At 40.3% G+C, this 21,834-nt stretch overlaps 1 protein-coding gene across 2 annotated transcripts in view; it reads left to right on the plus strand.

Annotated features, from left to right (window-relative positions):
- Positions 1-21,834, plus strand: part of MID2 (midline 2) — a gene marked incomplete at its 3' end in the record, with an annotated part of 75,191 nt that overhangs the window by 13,698 nt on the left and 39,659 nt on the right. For both annotated transcript variants that reach the window (XM_084258313.1, XM_084258314.1), the window contains one exon: positions 9,986-10,081. In XM_084258313.1, coding sequence (XP_084114439.1) covers positions 9,986-10,081 — 96 coding nt within the window. The remainder of the gene's footprint in view (positions 1-9,985; positions 10,082-21,834) is intronic.

Genomic DNA, 21,834 nt, shown 5'->3' on the forward strand with positions numbered 1-21,834 from the left:
TTTTCTGTTGTTTCTTAGGTTTGAAAGCAAGTTTAGTAAGTGGATACCCCTATTATCTGTGCTCTCATCTTTCTGTTTTTCTGTTATTTCTTTTGTCCCAAGTATTTTTCTCATCAACATCAGAAAGGAACTAATAATAGTCATCAGTCTGAGAAAGTTTACAAAATGTTGACTCAGAGATTGTTCTTGGGTGGATGGAAATCCTGTCTATTATTATTGGGCAAAAGAACATATTACAGAAATATAATATAGGTGAGGAAAGATTAAGGAAACAAGAGTTTTTTTTTCTATTTATTTATTTTTATTTTTATATTAATTATTTTATTTTATTTTTGTATATCATTGTTCATTTTTAAACAATATTTGCTTCCCCCACCCCCCTCAGGTATAGTCCCCATAGAGTTTCCTTCCCCAATGCACCTGTGCACCATCACCTCAGTCCCCTGTGCTCCTCCCTCTCTCCCTCTGATCCCTCTCCCGCCTCCTCCCCTGCAGGATGTCTCTGGTTTATAATTGCTCATTTTTGCTTTGTTGTGTTTTGTACTGTTATTATTTTTTTACACTGATGTCTTATTTGGTTCCCCTATATTCCTGCTATAAGTGAAACCATCCGATATTTTTCTTTTTCTTTCTGGCTTATTTCACTGAGCATAATTCCTGCTAGCTCCATCCACATTGCTTTGAATGGCATGAGTTTATCTTTTTTGATTGCTGAATAATATTCCATTGTGTATATGTACCACATCTTCTCGATCCAGTCATCTATTTTTGGGCATTTGGGTTGTTTCCAGGTTTTACCTATTGTAAATAGTGCTGCAATAAACATAAAGGTACAGGTGGTCTTTTGGATCAATGTTTTTGTGTCCTTTGGGTACATCCCTAGGAGTGTAATTGCTGGGTCATATGGTAGCTCCATTTTTAGTAGACTGAGGAACCTCCAGACAGCTTTCCATGAAACAAGAATTGTTGAACCTAAAGAAGTAGAGTTTATTATTTTTTTATTTTTAAAATTGTTTTATTTGCATTAAGATAAATTTAAACCAACAATACCATATTTATTTTTTCATCATCTATTTGTCTATTTTTTTCTTCTCATTCAGAAACTTTCATGGTCACATGCTATTGACTAAAGCTGGTTTTTACTCCAAAGTTTGAAAGAGAATCAGAAAAATACTTAGTATATTCAATTCTTTTTTTTTAAATAATAAATTTTATTTTTTTGGGCCTCCCCGGTGGCGCAGCGGTTGAGCGCTGGGTTGCGAAGCTGCCCGCGGCCTCTGCGGCGCCGGTTCGATCCCCGGCTGCTCCCCGGCCATCGGAGGAGGGTCCCACATGGCGCGCAGACCTCTCCTGCCGCCCGCTGCTCCCCTCAGCAGTGTGCTTCGGTCCTTCTGCCTGCTCTGCTCCCCGCTCTGGCTCTGGTGAATTCTCTCACCCTCCCGCGCTTCTGACTGTACCCAGTGCATGTATAAACAAAACAAACAAACAAACCAGCAAACAAATAAATAAAGCATGCCTCTATAAAAAAAAAAAAAAAAAAAAAAAATGGATAATGTCAAAATGTTTAAAAAAAAAAAAAAAAAAAAAAAAAATAAATTTTATTTTTATATTCCCCCATACAATTGCAAACGCCCCATTCTGACCCCAATCCTTCCCCTCCCGCCCCCCACCCCCCAAAAAGTGTCTCTGGTTCATAGTTTTTTGTTGATTTTGATTTTCACTTTCTTATATTCATTTTCCTGGTCCCTTATTTAAGTTTTCTAGATTCCTGCTATGAGTGAGACCATCCGGTATTTTTCTTTTTCTTTTTGGCTTATTTCGCTGAGCATGATCCCTTCCAGCGCCATCCATGTTGCTGCAAATTGCATGTGTTTATCTTTTTTGAATGCTGAGTAATATTCCATGGTATATATGTACCACATCTTCTTGATCCAGTCATCTATTTTTGGGCATTTGGGTTGTTTCCAAAGCTTAGCTATTGTAAACAGTGCTGCTATAAACATAGGGGTGCAGGTGCTCTTTGGAATTGATGTTTCTGTGTCCTTTGGGTAAATACCTAGGAGTGGAATTGCTGGATCCTATGGCAGCTCTATGTTTAGTAGGTCCAGAAATCTCCACACAGCTCTCCATAGTGGTTGGACCAGTTTGCACTCCCACCAACAGTGCAGAAGAGTTCCTTTTTCTCCACACCCTCGCAAACATTTGTTGTTGCTAGTTTTTTTAATATGTGCCATTCTCACTGGTGTGAAATGGTATCTCATGGTAGTTTTGATTTGCATTTCCCTGATGACAAGTGATGTTGAACATTTTTTCATATGTCTGTTGGCCATTTGCATTTCCTCTTCAGAGAAGTTTCTTTTTAGCTCTTCTGCCCATTTTTTGATTGGATTATTTTCTTTGTTGTTGCTGAGTCTCATCAGCTCTTTGCAGATTTTTGTGATCAGTCCTTTATCATTAGTGTTGGGTGCAAAAATGTTCTCCCAGTTGGTGGGGTTTCTCTTTGTTTTTGTTATTGTCTCTTTTGCTGTGCAGAAGCTCTTAGAAGTAGAGTTTAAAGGGGAAAATGTGACATACAGGTTCATGAAGGGTTGATATGATGAGGTAGTGTCTTGTCTTTTATCTTTGAATTGGAATGGACGATAACTTAAACTGTAGGGACTTAGGCCAGGCATTCATTCATTCATTTAATGAAAAATTAACAAACACTCATTTTGTTTTTTGAACTCTTTAGATGTTCATATCATTGTGGAAGGAACTGGGGACATAGGAAGTAAGGCACAGTCTCTGTCCTGGGGTGCTTTGGGGAGATAGCAAGTAAATTGAAAATTCCAGTTCCATATGGTCAGTGCCCTCCCTGATAGGTTTACACAGTATGCTGTAAAGCACAGAGGAAGAGTCATGGTAAGGAAGCCGTTGAGCACTAAAGCAGGGAATTATGATGAATTTGTTGGATAAAAGTGTCAAACTGGGGAGAGACTGAAGAAAGAATTGACAGGACTTAGTGAGTTATTGTAGTGGTTATAGACATGGAGAGAAAAAATGGAATGATTTTTCAGTAAGCAGTGTTTTGAAGCATGGTGGTGTAAGGACAGAGATGGGGGAATTAGGTAGGGACTAGCAGTTTTGATAGGATAATTTGACTTGAGGTTTGAGTTTTGATGTGATTGTGGGTCACGGCTTTTATTCCTTCATCAGAGATTTACAGAACACCTGTGAAGTTCCAAGCACCAGGAGACATGTTGGGGTTACAGTGATAAGGACATTGCAGTCCCAGCCCTGGTGGAGCTCTCAGCCTAGTGGGGAAACAGATAATTAAGGACATAGTTACAAGACATTATGGTGAGTGTGATGAGAAGAGAAGCACGGGGGTTGTGAGAGAGCATAAGAGGGATATCAAGAGAGACTTTGAGAAGTTTTTTTGGGACCCTTCCCCCACAGTTTGGGGACAGGGCTAGAGTAATGGACAGGGACTGTTCTAGTCAAGAAAAAAATACATTGTTCAAATATCTAGAGGAGAGAAAGCATGGCGGTATTCTGAGAACTGAAAGGGCAAGTGTTCTAGAAGTTGAAATTCAGGCCTTTGTGGTGACTGAAAGACTAAGGCCAGAGACTGAGTTTTTTTAACAGTAGAGCCATGCACTACTTGAGTGAGCTGAATGAGGGCCCAGGATTGAGCCTCCCTGCACCACAATCATAGTCAAGAAGGTAAATACGAAGAATGAGGGCCTCCCCTATTGGCACAGGTGGTTGAGCGCCGCACTGTAAGTTGTCTGCAGCCTCTGCAGCGCCTGTTTGATCCTGACTGACCAGGGAGGGTCCCACATGGTGTGACAGACCTCTCCTGTCGTGCCCGCTGCTCCCCTCAACAGTGTATTTCAGTCTGCCTGTTCTGCTCCCCGCTCTGTCTCTGGTGAATCCTCGCACCCTCCCACCATCTGGCCTGTACTCCGGTTCTTGTATAAAATAAATAAATAAATCTTTAAAAAAAAAAAAAAAGAATGAGCAGGCGAAGGAGAAAGAGGGAAATGTCTGGTCTATGTGAGATGGGAACTAAAAAGGAATCATGCAAGTAGAATAGAATATCAAGGCTTCCAGGGAAGTAGAGTTGGCTGTCGCTCACTATTCTGAGTGTTATCAATATAAACACTGGATGCGGCCTTTTGTACAGGATTTCTTTTAGAAGATCCAAATAATAGTTTACATATTTAAACTAGAGCTCTAACCATGATATGCTTCTAAAGAGAAGGGGAAGAAAAGAATACAGGATGGTTCGTGTAGCGTTTCATATAAGAAGACTGGGGGAGGTGTGGGTCTTTTGTTGGATGACAGTAGAATCTTTTTTTTTTTTTTAAGATTTACTTATTTATACAAGAGCTAGGGTACAGGCCAGTGGTGTGGGAAGGTGAGAGAATCCACAAGAGCGGGGAGCAGAACAGGCAGACGGACCAAAGACACTGCTGAGGGGAGCAGCAGGCGAGACAGGAGAGGTCTGCGGCACCATGTGGGTAGCTCCCTGGCCAGCCGGAATTGAACTGGCGCTGCAGAGGCTGCGGACAGCCTCACAGGGCGGCATTCAACCCGCTGCGCCACCGGGGAGGCCCCAGAACCTTCTGGAAAGGAGAGAATGGTGACCTGTTTCACATGACTTGAGGAACGGTCTGGTCATTCACTAACAAAGTTCAAGTCGAGTAGACTGTGTACATCCAGTATATCACCTGCGTCTCATTCTGGGACATAGCCCATGTCTATACAACAGCAAACAAATGTTTGGGGAAGGAATAAACTCTGGCATAAGGGTGTGGGCTTCAGTTCGTGAACCAGATGGTGTGTTCTGCTGTTGAAAGGCCATATGTATTTGATACATAAAGTGACAGACTGAAGCAAAAGCAAAGTAAGTATTTTAAGACAAGCAGTTAAAAAAAGAAGGCAGAATGTGACCCCGAAAGTGTGCTAGGGTTTGACTGCTGGCTTTTTGGAAGAGCTGGGAACATTGCTGAGTAGACAGGGATGTCAAAAACGAGCATGTCAAAGGAGAGTAATTTTTTAAAAATCTGACATAGTTGTCTTCTGGAAATTGAGAAGGCTTGGGATTGCAGTGGGTTGACCTTTTCCCCCTTCACTTCTCTCCCGCATGATTCCAGGTTCAATTCCCACATCCAAACAGTTGGGATCTAGTCTAGGGTTAGGTCATGTTCCCCTTGTACCTTACAGAAAGCGAGAGAATACAGGCTTTTGATGGCAATATTACATTTCAGTAGAACGAACAGAAAGATGCCATCCTTTTTAGGCTCAGGACTTGCTGTGTCAGATAAGTATAAGTGTGTTCATATATGAGTGAATATATGTGCCTTCATGGAGCATGGCAAACGGGAATCAAGGTCAAGTGAGTGCCTTAAGGGGACTCTTTCTCCATTTAATGAAGAGCTGGTTGAGTGTAGCACTAGGTTCCTTGGGGGAGCCAGTGAGAAAGTTACCTGAAATAACTTGAGTCTAGAGAAGTGGAGAAAAAGCCAGCAATTATTTGAGACAGTTAAAGAAAGCATTTCTTTTTTATGGGATACTGTCTGGAAGAAGAATAGCCTATGCTTGGCTTTCTCAGAAATAGCAGAACATTTTCCTCCCTGGGAAGGGTATAACAGAACACAAAGAGGCTGCATCTACATGACACAAATGAACTGGAACTTGGGTAAAAAATGGAATCACTGTAGACTGCCAGTGTAGCTAACTAAAGCCTTTTAAAATCTCAGTTATGCAAATCAGCCAAATCTTCCCTCTCTTTGTGTTGTTTAGACACATGTCCAATTTTATGAGAGCGATAATGATGTAGTCATCCGAAGATGAAGAGGGTCTCGCAGTTTCATAGCTCAGATGACTCTCTAGGCCTCACACAGGGCAGGCAGGGAGGGACCCAGAGGTAACCTCCTGCAGCAGGAAATGGGAGCTTCATCCTGCTCCCCCTGCCAACCTCCTGTCCTCATTTCCTCCCAGCAGATATCTCCATTCCAATCTCCCTGCCACTCTGGCTCTCTCACTGCCACGGTTCAACTGTTCTGAGAAAGCTACACTCACCAGGCTTGGGCGCAGGGAGTCTGGCCCAGTCATTAACCGGACTGCACAAGAAAAGAACAAAACAAACCAATTTTTCAAAACCCGACAACGACAGAGCTACAGAGAGACATGTTTAGTTTTACATTAGAAGATTTTATACACAACACACACACACACACACACACACACTCACCCTCTTTGTTTATTCAGCCAGAGTATATATAGACAACATAATTACTTGGCCAAATCAATGAAATCATTCAAACCTGGAGTGGCCCAGAATTTCTACTTCGAAATGATTTCTCAGCGGTGGTAGGCATGATAAGGCAGGGTGAAGAAACAGATTGTGTAATTGCTTCATTTCTCTGATTCCTTTTGCATATGTTACTATTGAGAATCAATTCCAATTTGAGGGGAGGCTTTAATTCCTTGTAAATGAATAGGAAGTGAGTAAGTAAATGTTCAGTGTTTTCCTCAAATTATGTCTCGTAATGTAAGAAAAACAGTGGCAAAAAGCCATCAACAGATGGTGTTTTCATTAGCCAAAGATTTATTTTTCAAAGCATTTTCATATTAATGAAGTAAGGTTGAAATTAGAGTCATCCTGTCAGTTCTAGTTCTGTGTTGATAAAATGTGCTGACATTTTGCAAATTGCTAGGGGGCTTGAGCTAAATAACCACTTGCCATATCTTTTTGATGGTAACCCACACAGTCTATGGTGTAACCAGACTCCAGATTTTGTGTTCAGCCTTAATTTTTTTTGTGTGCCTTTACAGAAGCTGTGAGTCTCAGTTCTGGGCCATAAATGAGGAGCACACAGCAGGAATCTTAGTCCTGCTCTGCACCGTGAATTATTTATAAGAAACCGTCAGTTTCATGACAAGTGTGGCAACAGGTTGCATGTACTTGTTAGAAAACATTCTCTCCATGGAATCCCATGTTTGAATGAAAACACATTAGTCTGAAACACGTATATCTAATATTGTGTTTGCTTGTGTTCCTCAATCTACATTATGTTTACCTAATGTCAATGCAGTCATTTGTGATACCTGGGATTTTTATTCATGTAGGAATTTGGACCACTCTGCCAGAGGAAATCTCAAGCTGATTGGGTCTATTGCCAATATTCACTCTCTAACTTAAGCTGGATGCTTCCAACCAATGAAAACTTTATCATACTCATTTCACAGTCAAATATTTGAAGAGGAGCCTAGGCTTGTAGCTCTCAACTTTGTCCCTACTGATGTTCTCCTTAACCCTGTACAGTTTGGCATCTGCTTCCAGAACTCTGCTGAAGTAAACTCCTTTCTCAAAGAGCACCAGTGACTTCTGATTACCAAATCCAACCGCCTTTTCAGTCCTCATTTTTCTTGCACACTCTGCATATTTGACAGTGACAAATCTTTCCTTGAAACATATTTCTCTTGATTGCTTCTTAGCTTGGCCTCAGACCTGCATTACAAACTGCCTTGAATATTGTAGCCTCCTCCTAGGCAAAGTCAGTGCCCCAGGGTTCTCTTGTTTCAGTTTGCCCCACATAATGCTGGTAGGTTAATCTCCTAAGTGCAGCCCTGATTGTGTCATTACCCTTGTTCAAGAGTCTTTGGTAAGTTCCCACTGCTTAAAAAAATAAGTTACAAACTCCTCACCTGGGCATTCAAGATATAACAGGGCTTCAATCTCCATTTTCAGCCTGGCACCCCAGTACCAACACTTGCTCTCTTGCACCCTCTGTTCTAACCAAACACAGCTTCTGTTTCCTGAACTCGTCCTATATATTATTCCCCTATATTCCTTCTGCCTGAAACATCCTGCCCCTCTATTAAAATCCTACATATCCTTGCAGACCCACGGTAATTTCACCTCCTCTCTTATCTTTGAGGTCACTGCGCTCTGAACAGTATAGATGATCAATACCTTTTGTTGTATTCAATCTCTGAACTGCCATATCTTCTTTCCACCCTGACATACACTTAGCTTAGATATCATGGCCAAATAAATAAATGATTGCTGCCCATCCTTTTTCCATCTTTCCTGTGTGGTTGCTAAGGAGAAGTTGACAGGTTTGAGATGTTCCCTAGAGTTAAAGAATTCCAGTGGAGACACTGCACAAGCCAAAAAAGAAAGCAAAAAGTAAAGACATGAAAGAGAAAAAAGTGGTGAAAAATCATTTCCATGGGGATAAAGCCAATAAACCAAGAGATCTGGTTAGAAGGGAAGCAAAGAGGGTCTCCCCTGGTGGCACAGCTGTTCATTCCCCGGCCGCTGGCGAGGGTCCCACAAAAAAAAAAAAAAAAAAAAAAGGGAAGCAAAGATTAAGCTGGTTCTCCAACCCAGTCTGACTGAGAACAAATGAAATCAGGCTACCTGTCCTAGAAATACATATATCCATGAGCATTCATGCTTTGGGATAGACTCATGGACAATGCCAAGGATACTAAGGGGCCACAGCTATTTAGTGGAAGAGAAAGGGGCCAAGGACTCTCTTCCCACATCGTCCTCCCAACTCCTCATGCCCTCTCTTTCCTCCCAGCCAAAAATTACGAACTTTGAACACTTAAAAACTTTGGAAGCTTTGGAGACAACATTGAAACAGTGAACATGACCAAGGGAAGGAATGCTAGCAGAATAAGGGCCAGGAAGTTGGGGTATTAGATTGGAGTAGACTTTTGAGGGTGTTGGCATGGTGAGTGAGCAAGGAGGAGATTCAGGAAGACTTGAATGAGAAGCAACTGAAAATATGCTAAGAGTTCTGACTGCTGTTGTAACCACAGTGTATTGAACAGATTTGCAAAGTACTTGTAATGTGTACCAAGAACAATCTATGTACTAGAAAGCAATGGATGTCTTCTGTTGATACAGCCAGACTTTGTGTTTGGCATCTCTGTGGGATATTCTTTAGTGCCAAAGAGGAGAAACTATAAGGTACAATGTTAGATTTTGATGAATCCCACACTTAAAAATTCATCTTTTTTTTTTCTCAAGGAACTTACTGATAAATATAAAATGCTATCAACAAAAAGACCAAAGAATCATGGAATGCTGGGGCAAAGCTGTGACTAAAGCCTAGAGGTTCCAGTCTTGCCTTTGCTACATACTAATTATAGGACCGTGCAGAACTGTGTCCCCATTCTGAAACTTGGGCCTCTTATCTGTAAAATGCTGCCATCTCCTACATCATGGTTCATTATGATTATTAAATGATATATGTGAAATTGACTATTTTTGTGTCTGGAAAGTAGTGGCTGATCAAAGAGAGAATAGTATCTCTTCTCCCCATGTCACAGGATTACTATGAGAGCAAAATAAAGTATGGAAATTTGGGTATAGACTTCATCTTTTATGAAAAAAATGAAAAGTGAAAATAGTGTTCAGTGTTGGACTTCGAGCAACAATTCTAGAGGCAGCATGCACCCTGTGCAGGGAGTAGCACTGCCAAACTCAGGAAGTAGTTTATACAGGTTGTGCAGTGGTCATATCATTCCTGCTTTTACTACATGTCTGTATTATTTTAGCTTTTATGGTGTTATTTAGTATGATTCCGTAGATTATTTTGGGGTAATTGTTAATGGTAATTGCATCTTCACTTTACAACTTTTTGACTTGTGAATGTTCTCCTTTCAGATAGTAGGGAAAACTGGACTTTAAAAGTTAAAAATATTATAGAAAACATAACCTTGCTTTAATGTCATTGAAGTCCTATATCCACAAAGTCATGACTATCATCTTTTCCTCAACAGTGATAGTCCCGAGTGTTAGCATTACTAATTAGCCCTAGATTAGTGCTTAACGCATAGCAAGTACTCAGTGAGTGTTTGAAATATTTGTCAACTGACTGATCTCCACGTAGTCTTGCTGCTCAAGTTCATTGAACATTTCTTCTTTTTCCCCTTTCTTTCCGGTTTCCTTCTGGCTTCACACTCTCTGCCATGGCAGCAAACTTTGGAAATGAACCTCACCAACCTGGTTAAGCGCAACAGTGAACTAGAAAACCAGATGGCCAAACTAATACAGATCTGCCAGCAGGTTGAGGTAAGTAACAGAAACACTTTTGACTTTTCAGAGGACTTGGATTGGGTGATCCTTTGGAAGTATTTGGTTTTTGTCAGAGTGTAGCTCAGCCATTTGGAATGAAACACTGAATGGAAGTTTCACTTCTTTAGGAAGCTTGTTCAAGGAAAAGTGGCAGATAACAATTTTTTAAGTAAACAGGTGGTAGTGATGGCTTGGGGTCGGGGCGGGGAGACAACAGTCCAAGGGACAATCACGTCTCCTTTCTATATACAGCAGGCATGAAGTGTGTTTCTTTCTTCATCAAACTGGGCATTATAGTTCCTTAAAGAGGTTGTTGGGATGTCATCAGGAAGTTGGATTTCTGGGTCCTTGGGTAGGGTAAATTTCATTCAATGCTATGTTATTTCTGTAAAAATAGTATCAGAACTGCTACTCCTCTTCCTAACTTCTTCCTTTGTCCCCATGTAACTTACCTGGTCTTCATTCATCACCTTTCTAATTATTCTTGCCATTAGCAAATGTAATCTATTTCAAAGTGGTCTGTAAATTTTAAAGCTATACAAGTAAAAGGTTTTCTACAGTTTTTACCTAGAATCTCAGAGCAGTGTTACAAATGGAGTTGACCTCTTCTTCTTCTTACATAGACGTAATAAGAGAAAGATGTTATTTCTCTTTCACAAGAGCATGAAACTGTAACCATAGTGTTGTGTTGATTTTTGTTGAAATGGCAGTGGTAGGGCTTAAAGTGTGAACAGGGTCAAGGAAAATATGACAGGATTCCTCATTGGAATGGTGAGCTAAAAATGTTGCTAATTCTACGTACAACCCAAGAGTCTAGTTCTAATCTTACTTGTATGACAGATAAATGTATTATCTCTTTCTAAAAAACTTTTAAGCAATAAAATAGTTTTATTAAGATCTCACCTTTCAATCACACCTGGGTATTCCTATTTAAGAGAGTTAGAAGACTCTGTAAGACCAAGAATCTCTTATATGAGTAGACACTCGTGATTGTTTGAATTTCTTAGGGTATTAGGTTTCTACAGTATTTGCATCATGAGAATACCTTTAGCAACCTAATCGCTGCTGGACACTCCATTTGTGAAGAGAGTGGTGCTGTATGTAAGGCACGTAGGATGTTGGTTATACTCAGGTGTGGGATTGTGAAATGGGGTGGGGAAAATAGGAAAAAGCACAGGGAATGGAAAGGAAAAAAACACTGGAATGTTGGAACATAGTTGAAAAACTGGGTTCTAGATTTGACTCTACTATTAACTGGTAGTATGAACTTAAGACATTTAGCCTCCCGGTTTCAACATCCTTATAAAATGAGTTGAGCTGACTGCCTGACCTTCAGTGTCTCTTTAGATTTCATAGGTCACAATTCTGTGAATGGTTGTCACTTTCTTTGTTCCCATCATTTTCCTGTCTCATACTTTACAACAGAGGAGAAACAAAACAGAAGGCAGTTTAGAGTGGATTTCACTTAGTCAGAATCCCTCTGTGTCTTAATCTATCAAAGCTTCTGATTATGTCTTTAGATTACATTATAAGAAATGAACACTAGTGAAGAGACAAGGGAGTATTATAAGCATAGGACAAGATAAGGAATCTCTTGGGTTAGAATTTGCATGATTGAGGGCGGAGTAACAACTAATAGTGAATAAAACGATGGTTAGAAATTGTAATCATAAGCTTCCTCATTCTCATTAAAAAGACTATTAAGTGTAGAGCAAGTTGTAGTATATCTAGCAAAGTAAGGAGTTTATTTTCATTGCTTATTCACTTTAGGAACTCTCTTAATATCATCTCGCCTCTGGGAAGTTTGTCACATTGGCCAGCCTCACTCAAGTAGCTCTGTTTCTACATTTCCCAACCCATTGCACCAGTCAAATCTTTATATTCTGGACCCTACTTTTTTCAAGTGGCAAGGTACTCGTTTCATAAAACGATGTGTCATTGTGTTAATAGAGGAAGACTCATTCTGGCCCTCTAGGTAACAGGCGATATTTAAACAGTACCTTTCTGAAGCTAGTATTCCTGCCTGAGCCTTAAGGAGATGACACGAGGGCTACCAAATAAAAAACCCAAAGTAGGAGGGATGAGCCAGCTCTATGATGAACCAGCAAAGGCGGTGTTTAAGAAGCTCCCTTAGGGATGCTTATTAAATTCTATTTTGTAGGCCACTGTCTGCTCTGGCTACCCAAAAGCTCACCATTAATATTTATGTATGACATAATATTTATGTATGTATGACATTTAACATTTACAATGAAAATAGCATATGCATGGTATCTAGTCTGTGAGGGCTTGCATGCTACTCAAATCGACCCATGTGGAATTACGTAGAATTAGAATGTTAACTGAGAATTGCCGAAGAATTGTGAGACACTGCATTACATGTCAAGGGTGAGAGTGTATTTTGGGAGTTAGCTGCATAGTCTATTCAGTTTAAGATTCTGTCTCTGATAGGGACTCTACAGGATGATTTATGGAGGACCATGACTGTTCTCTATGACATCATCTCTTCTGAAAGGTAGAGATGTGCCCTTAACTTCCCATAATAATAGGGTGAACCCAGGGTACTTATTATACACATTCAACACAGAACCTATATGTTCAAAAGCCTCCAGGACAAGCCCCAGGATTAGAAATGCAGTTAAAGAAGGGACTTGAGACTTCATAAGTGCTTGTAAATACTTTATAAAATGACATAAATGGTAAGATACTGTCAGTCATGAGAGTCAGACACTGAAGGTTAATTTGGGCTTTTTCTCATTTTATCTAATCCAGATAGGTCTATAGGATGACTATATTCACAGTTTAAACCAGGCCTTTCATGACGGGCGGGGGTGGAGGATACCAGCTAAGGCACTTCTGAGAACACTGGAATAGGCTATTTTCCTGCCAAACCTGTTCCCCTTCCTTATTGTCTGCAAATGTTTTTGTCACAGACTGACTTCATGAAAGGGGCCATAAATACTGCCTCCCTCTTCTAGTTCTTTCTCCCTATTCTCTATCCTCCTTAGAATGTATAAACAAAGCTGCAGTCTTCCTATTATTATAGAAAGAGAGATTAGGATCACCACAGATTTGTTAGCTGAATTCTGTGGTAATGCAGCATATTATAGTTGCTGTCCTGCTTTCAGAATTCAGTGGATAGGGAGTTGGAAAATGCTTCTGGTCAGGGCTGGAAAGCATGGGAGGGAAGTAGAGGCAGACCCAAGACTCCTTTAATCTGGTTAAGATAGGGCACGCTTTGACCTTCTACTCTGGGCACTTGATCTCTATATATAGTTCTTTGTTCTGTCTCATCAGGCACCCTTTGTTCACATTACCAGAGGAAATCTCTGTTTAATGCATAGCCAAGGGAAAATGTATACCAATAGATGGATATTTCCTCTTGGCTTCCAAGACTGCATAGTTTTGTGAATAATAAGCACTCCTGAAAAATATTGAAGGGAAGAAAAATAGTTAAATACTTAGTCATTAATTGGTCAATAACATTTCCTGAGCAAGCATTGTGTACTCAGTGTGGTAGGTAATTTGGTGGCTACAAAAGAAGTATAGCTGTGTTTATTTCTCTATAAACGTGGTTGATGGTCTTCAGGAACTTTTTAGTCTATCTGGGGAAAACACAGTATACAGGAATGTTTATAAAAGACCATGCAGTACAGGTAGTGGAAATGAATGTAGTGTGGTCCTTTCATTTTTAATTGTTTGATCTTGTATTAACTTTTAGAGCACTGCGTCTATTAAAACACATTTTGGACATTTTATGTACTATCTTCTTTCTCTCCCCTCTAGAGCTGTGGCAGTACAGTAGGTTAATCTGTTTCCGAAGCTCAAGGGGCAAATTAATTTCTTTCCAACTCTTCTCAAACCTTTTAAGGAGCTGGGTGGTGGTGTTCTATAACATTAAAAGAAAGAAGAAAGGAGGTGAGTTGGAAGAGGGGAGGAGTCTTCCCTTCCATTGAGGAATTCCAGCTTTGTGTCTTACCACCGGGTCTAAGCTTTTGATAACTTTCAGAAGTCTTTCTTTTAGAATTAGAGCTGTAGGTGGCTTGGTATTCTCCCTATTCTGCTCCTATTGCTCACTGAAAAGGTATTTGGTTTAGGAAAGGTAAGAATCAATGTCTGACTGTGTCTCCAAGTGTAAAAATAGGCGTCTTAAAATAATTTATTTATATATATTTTGCATCATTGTTCATTTTTTTACAATGTTTGCTTTCTTTTCTCAGGTATAGTCCCCATAGATTTTCCACCACCAATTCACCCATGCACCATCACCATAGTCCCTTGTGCTCTTCCCACTCTCTTTTGATCCCTCTCCCTCCCACTCCCCTGTTTATTTTTGTTTTGTTGTGCTGTGTTTTTTTATTGTTATTATTTTTTCCCTGATCCCTTATTTGGTTCTCTATAATCCTCCTATGAAACCATCTTATATTTTTCTTTTTCCTTCTGATTATTTCACTGAGCGTAATCCCTTCTAGCTCCATCCATGTTACTGCAAATGGCATTAATTTATCTTTTTTGATTGCTGAATAGTATTCCACTGTGTATATATACCACAGGTTCTTGATCCAGTCATCTAAAAAAATAGATGTTTTTAAGACCTGAAACCATAAAATACATAGAAGGAAATATAGGCGAAACACTACATGACATGCACATCAAAGACATCTTTACAGACACATCACCCAAAGCAGTGATAGTGAAGGCAATGATAAACAGCTGGGACTACATCAAATTAAAGAGCTTCTGCACAGCAAAAGAGACAATAACAAAAACAAAGAGAAACCCCACCGACTGGGAGAACATTTTTGCACACAACACTAATGATAAAGGTTGATCACAAAAATCTACAAAGAGCTGATGAGACTCAACAAAAACAAAGAAAATAATCCAGTCAAAAAATGGGCAGAAGAACTAAAAAGAAACTTCTCTGAAGAGGAAATGCAAATGGCCAACAGGCATATGAAAAAATGTTCAACATCACTTGTAATCAGGGAAATGCAAATCAGAACTACAATAAGATACCATCTTACACCAGTGAGAATGGCACATATTAAAAAAATTGCAACAGCAAATGTTGGCGAGGTTGTGGAGAAAAAGGAACTCTCCTGCACTGTTGGTGGGAGTGCAAACTGGTCCAACCACTATGGAGAGCTGTGTGGAGATTTCTGGACCTACTAAACATAGAGCTTCCATATGATTTAGCAATTCCACTCCTAGGTATTTGTGCAAAGGACACAGAAACATCAATTCCAAAGAGCACCTGCACCCCTATGTTTATAGCAGCACTATTTACAATAGCTAAGCTTTGGAAACAACCCAAATGCCCCAAAATAGATGACTGGATCAAGAAGATGTGGTACATATACACCATGGAATATTACTCAGCATTCAAAAAAGATAAACACATGCAATTTGCAGCAACATGGATGGCGCTGGAAGGGATCATGCTCAGAGAAATAAGCCAGAAAGAAAAAGAAAAATACCGGATGGTCTCACTCATAGCAGGAATCTAGAAAACTTAAATAAGGGACCAGGAAAAAGAATAACTATAAGAAAGAAAATATCAAAATCAACAAACAACTATGAACCAGAGACACTCTATGGGGGGTGGGGGGTTGAGAAAGGAGGGGTTGGGGTAAAAATAAGAGGGTTATAATTGTATGGGGAATATAAAAATAAAATTTAAATAAAAAAATAGATGTTTTAACAGAAATTAATTAAAGAAAACACTGCTTTGGATGATTTCAGCAGATCACCCTTAAATGTTTTAGAGTGGTCACTATAGAAGATAGAATAGAATCTAAATCATTCAAGCACAAGTATTTATTTTGGAGGAGTGTTCTACAAGCACTGAGGAGATGATATAATGAAGGGATGATTAGGAAGTAAGGGTGCCCTGGGAAAGTTTATTGGAGAAAATATATATCAGCCAAATGTTGAAGGAGGAAAACTAAAATACTTCTTGTGCTGAGAACAGAGAGCAAGGTGTCAGTGGAGGCAGAAATGAACAAATTGTACGGGCAGATGGTACTCTGTGTGCTGGGTATACACTGGGTATATAGAGATCAGTAGGAAGCGGCCCCTGCCCTCAAGGAATTTATACAAATTGGTTGAGAACCTGAGAGGTAAAATGTCAAATAAATGCCAAGTGATAATTATTGTAATGAAGGTAGGTGCAAGATGATAAGCTAACATAGAGGAAGAAATACCCAAGTCTGCGTGAGGGACTTCGAAATGACTGCAGAATGGAGATAAAAATCAAGTTATCTTAAAATAAGAGTGGAATTTGCCAACATAAGGGAGTGAAGGGGACCACATGCAAGAACAAAGAAGGGTGAAAAAGCACAAAGGTGTTCAGGAAACCAGCAGAAGTTTGGTTCATACAGAATATAAGATGTGATTATCATTGCAAGTGATGAGTGTGGAAAAGTAACCAGGACTTAGACAATGAAAGGCCTGCATATACCATGCACAGGTGTTTGGCCTTTATTCTTAGTATAAAGGATTTTTTTTTTAATTTTTAAAAAAGATTTATTTATACAAGCACTGGGTACAGGCAGAAGCAAAGGAAGGTGAGAGAATTCACCAGAGCAAGAGCGGGGAACAGAACAGGAAGACTGACAAAATACACTGCTGAGGGGAGTAGCAGGCACAGCAGGAGAGGTCTGTCACGCCATATGGGACCCTCGCTGGCGGCCGGGGATCGAACTGGTGCTGCAGAGGGCTGTGGACACCTTCACAGCCCAGCTCCCAACCGCTGCGCCACCAGGGGAGGCCCAGGATAAAGGATTTAAAGCAGGGCATAACTGGGTAAAGATCTGCATTTTAGAAGGATTGCTCTGGCAGTAGTAGTATGTAGGACGGAACAAGGGTCAGGATTCAAAAGTGAAGACAAACAGACCAGATGGATGGCTTTTATTGATCCAGGGAGAGACAAAGGCAGTGGCAGTAGGGCTAGGTAGGAGGGGATAAGTTAGATACATTTCTAGGCAGTAGAGTTGGCATTACTTGGTGATCGACTGGATCAATAGGTGAAGGCAAATTAGAGAATAGTAGGATGATCCACAGGTTTCTGGCTTGTGTGACAGAATGGCTGCATTCCTTCTGACTAGGTTAGGAAATAGAGAAAGAGTTCTTTTTAGACATGAGAGGTTTCTTGTGCTATGAGTCGAGGCAGCCCATGGGCTGGATCTGGAGTTTGGGAATGAGATCTAGGAATGGGATAAAAACCTGGAAGTCATCAGCATCTAAGTAGCATCTAACGCCATGGAGAATGTGTAGGATGAGGCTTAGGATAACTCTCCAATTCAATCTTTTTTGCCGATTGGAACACAAGAGTAAACTGATCTTCCAAAAATAAAACAATTGTGGGGTTTTTTTAAATGAGATTACTGAGAGAGGATGTGCATTACAAAATAAACATTAGAAGTAAATTTGCAAAAATTATCAAAGTTTTTTACATTACTTTCAAAAAGACTATAATAATAAGTTGTAGTTAATGAAGATTTTCTAGGCTCCAATAAGCACTTGACACAATGTGTTAACTCATTTAATCCTCACAACTACTCTACGAGGTAGACACTGTTATTATTCCTGCATTACAGATAAAGGTATTGAGATAAAGAGATCAAAGTGATTTGCCAAGGTCATGCTGCTTGTTGGTAACAAAGTAGGGATTCAAATCCAAGCACTTTATTTTTTTTTTCTTGTTTAACATATTTTTTTAATGTTCAGTATCAAATCCAAGCACTTTAGATTTTAATTACCCCATTATACTTGCTTTTTTTTAAAGATGTATTTATTTTTATTTATACAAGCACTGGGTACAGTCAGAAGCACGGGAGGGTGAGAGAATTCACCAGAGACAGAGCAGGGAGCAGAGCAGGCAGAAGGACTGAAGTACACTGCTGAGGGGAGCAGCGGGCGGCAGGAAAGGTCTGCGCGCCATGCAGGACCCTCCTCAGGTGGCCGGGGAGCAGCCGGGGATCGAACCGGCGCTGCAGAGGCTGAGGGCAGCTTCGCAACCCAGCGCTCAACGGCTGTGCCACCGGGGAGGCCCCCCATTATACTTGCTTTTGCAAGGCCAACTTATATACCACTTGGATGTCTCTTGTTCATCACTGGTAATTCCTGGTCCCATCAAGAGGATGAGTTGTAGATAAGGATGAGTTCTGAAGGAGAACAAAAGAGAAACAGCAGAAGAGAGAAGGAAAAGCAACAAAACAGGATCACAATAGCAAAGGAAGGGAGGCCTTCAAAGTGTGGAAGGTTTGATAGAGAGTTCATTGCAACAGCAATATAATACAGGAAAAGCTCCTCAGTGACCTTTGAGATTGAAGGTTCCATTGACAAAGTGAGGATGGAAGATAGAGTCAAAGGTGTCAAGGACAAAGTAAGTTGCAAGGAAATGCAGGCTGCGAGAAGAGAAGTTTGATTATGGAGGTGAGAGAGAAATAGAGGTAGTTATTATCCTTTTGAAATTCAAAACTGTCAGACTCACAAACCCACATACAATGAATGTCCTACTCCTTTATTCTGTCAGTGGGGAGCTAACAATAAGAGTCACTGGATCCTGACCACACTTGCTTCATTTCCCTTCCTGATTTGGCTTCTCACCACATCTCCAGCCCAGAGTCCTCTTGCACAGCACCGAAGACTGTCTCAACCACTTGTTCTTCCTAGAAAGGATGTGCGGGTTCTGGGAGGCAGTGTGTGGAGCTTTGGAGTTGAGCAGACAGAAGTCAGATTAGCTGTGTTTCCTTGAATATACCACTTCTCTGAGCCTCAGTTTCATCATCTGTAGCATTAAGAATAGTTGGATCTTGAAAGAAAGATGATAGATGTAAAGCACTTACTACTGTGCCTGGCAGATAGTGGAAGGTCAGTAACTGGAGGTGGTGGTAGGGAAAAGGGCAGAAGTAATAGTACAAACATTTGTTAGTAGCAGGAGTACTAGTAGTATTTCTCTGGACACCACACCTTTGCCAGATATTCCTGGCTGGATAGAGGTATTTATCACTATTTCTGAGGGTGCGGACGCTAGTCATTCCCAAATCCTCGCAATGAATCCCAAATTAAATGTACATGAAACGTACATGGGGAGTGGGAATGGTAATGAAATTATAGTACTAAAAATCTTCAGATTCTCAGCCACATGACCCTATTTAATCACCCACCAACAACTCTGCAAGAGTGCTACACGGAAAACTGTTAGGCTCAATAAGCTGCTGGTTTTCAGTTACTAATTTAAACAAATATTATTTGGTAAGGAAAAGTTCAGTGCCTTTTTACAAGGCTATTTAAGGGAGTTTATACTTAAGTAAATTTGCCCATTGTGTGCCCCAAATACCTCTTGATTAATGCTTCAAAGCAAAGACAAAATGGAAGTGTTAGGGAGGGACACATGCTTTCATCTCTAGTGGTTTTAAAAGGACAGAGTTCTTTGGGATTGTCATATTAACCAAATGTACTCTGAGTGTTTTGTGAGACACAGAAGAGCAGAGACAGATTTAATAGCTCCTGATAAGGATTTGGGTTACCAGCATCACATGAGAATGAAATACCGGTTTTGAAATTAATGTAGAATTATAGGTGGAGAAAGTGGTTTCCATGAATAATGGAAAATAAGTGACCTAGCCAGTAGATTCATTTATCCTACTGAATTGACTAATTCAGAGTATAATATCTAATTTTATTAAATACATAGCAGTTGATATTTAATACAGAGGAAAAACCTAAAGCAACTGTGCCATTCAAAGCATGGGCAAAGCCTATTTTTATATTAAAAAGGAAAATGCTTTATAATTATTTCGGCACCTACTGTACTCAGTTCTTTTTCAAAAATAATTTGTGACAATTCTTGATATATTCCAGTGAAATGAAATTTTTGAGGATTTTAAATGTTGCATTTGAAACATTTGGAGAGTATGGACACATGACAGCATTGTAAGGACAAAATGAGTGAGAACTAACGTTGTTTTCCCTCCCCTCGCCCTCACATCTACAGGGCAAATAAGCTTCCTGCTGCGGTCATGCTTTTATAGTCAAAACAGTTCATATAGGCATGCGCACTCATTCTGTTCTTGCACTTTCTTTTGGTGCAGTGAAGCTCATTTTATAGCCCCATTTGCCATCTGCTGTCTTCCTCCTCCGGTTCCCGCTTCACAGTGTTCAAATTCCAGGTTATTCACTAAACCACCAGAACACTTGCCTAATTTTGGACCCTCTTGCTTGTTCCACTCTTTGCACAATCTGCCCAAGTTCCCCATTTCCAATATATTTTTGGAAATTGGATGGAATCCTAGTAATTCAAATTAAACCTAAAATGTTGTACCTTTAAGAGTTTTCAGTTTCACCCCTACTTCCAGTTTCTCTTGTCATCATCCCAACCAATTAACCAACCGACAAAAGACAATAAAACTAAAATAACCATCACCACTACAGCAGACATCCACACAGCCATTGAAATGCCCTTTCTGCTTCTGCCTTTTTAGTGGAATCCATTACAACTAAAAGCTTTACATGCATTAGCTCATTTAATCTTCACTATAAATATATGAGGTAAGTACTATTATCATTCTCATTTTATAGATGGCAGCAAGGAGACACAGTGCAGGTAACTAATTTGTACAAAGTCACACAAGGAGTAGTAAGTGGAGAGTGAATGCTTTTAATCACTATGCTGTATTAAAAGAGAAGAGCAAAGCTAATAACATTCATCAATCAATGGTTGTGTGTACTGTGCTTTGCGAGTTACTAGTTGTCGAGCCTCTGATCTGGGTAAAGACAGATGTCTGTCTAATATAACCAGTCTTGTTGTGTCATGTAAGTGTGTGTCTGTGTAGGAACAGTTGCAGTGTTTGTCTGGAGCATTGTTTGAGTGTGCATTTCTTTGTGATGATAAGCTTTCAGTCCAGCATGCACCTTAATGCCTTTGTGCATGCTGTGCATTTGTCTATTTTATAGATGGCTGCCTAGATGTTCATCTGTCTCGTGTGTGCTTGCATGCATGCGTGTGTGTGTGTGTGTGTGTGTGTGTGTGTGTGTAGGGGGACTGTAAAGAGGATATACACGGAAAAAGAATTTATGTCCAATGAGAGAATTAGTGTTTAAATTGACTGCGTCTATGTCTCTTTTCCAAGCCCTTGGTATCTCCCCTAGGTATGGGGAGAAACTGCAACATAACTGGAGGAGGTTGGTTACTTTTTATTTTTTATTTCTTTTGTATGGAAACGTCCTCTCCTGTTCAGAGCACGTTCCCCCCTCTTCTCCGTATTTCAGACCTGTTCAGCTTCTCTTTAGTAACACCAAAGGCACAAGAATAATTTCTTTTTTTTCACCATTTTTTTCTTTTTTTTATTTTAGATTTATTTATTTATTTATATAAGCACTGGGTACAGTCAGAAGCGCAGGAGGGTGAGAGAATTCACCAGAGCCAGAGCTGGGAGCAGAACAGGCAGAGTGACGAAGTACACTGCTGAGGGGAGCAGTGGGAGGCAGGAGAAGTCTGTGTGCCATGTGGGACCCTCGCCCGGTGGCCGGGGATCGAACTGGCGCTGCAGGGGCTGCGGGTAGCTTCACAACCTAGCGTTCAACCGCTGCGCCACCAGGGAGGCCCACAAAAATAATTTCTAAACAGATAAAACTTTAGCTAAGGGATTGTATTGTGCCAAGGGGAGTGTATGTCCCATAGACATACACTGTCCCACCCTTCGCCCCTTCATTCCCAATCTTTATATGAGCAATTGTACACT

The sequence above is a fragment of the Talpa europaea genome (assembly GCF_964194135.1).
Source record: "Talpa europaea genome assembly, chromosome: X".
Taxonomy (NCBI): Eukaryota; Metazoa; Chordata; class Mammalia; order Eulipotyphla; family Talpidae; genus Talpa; species Talpa europaea.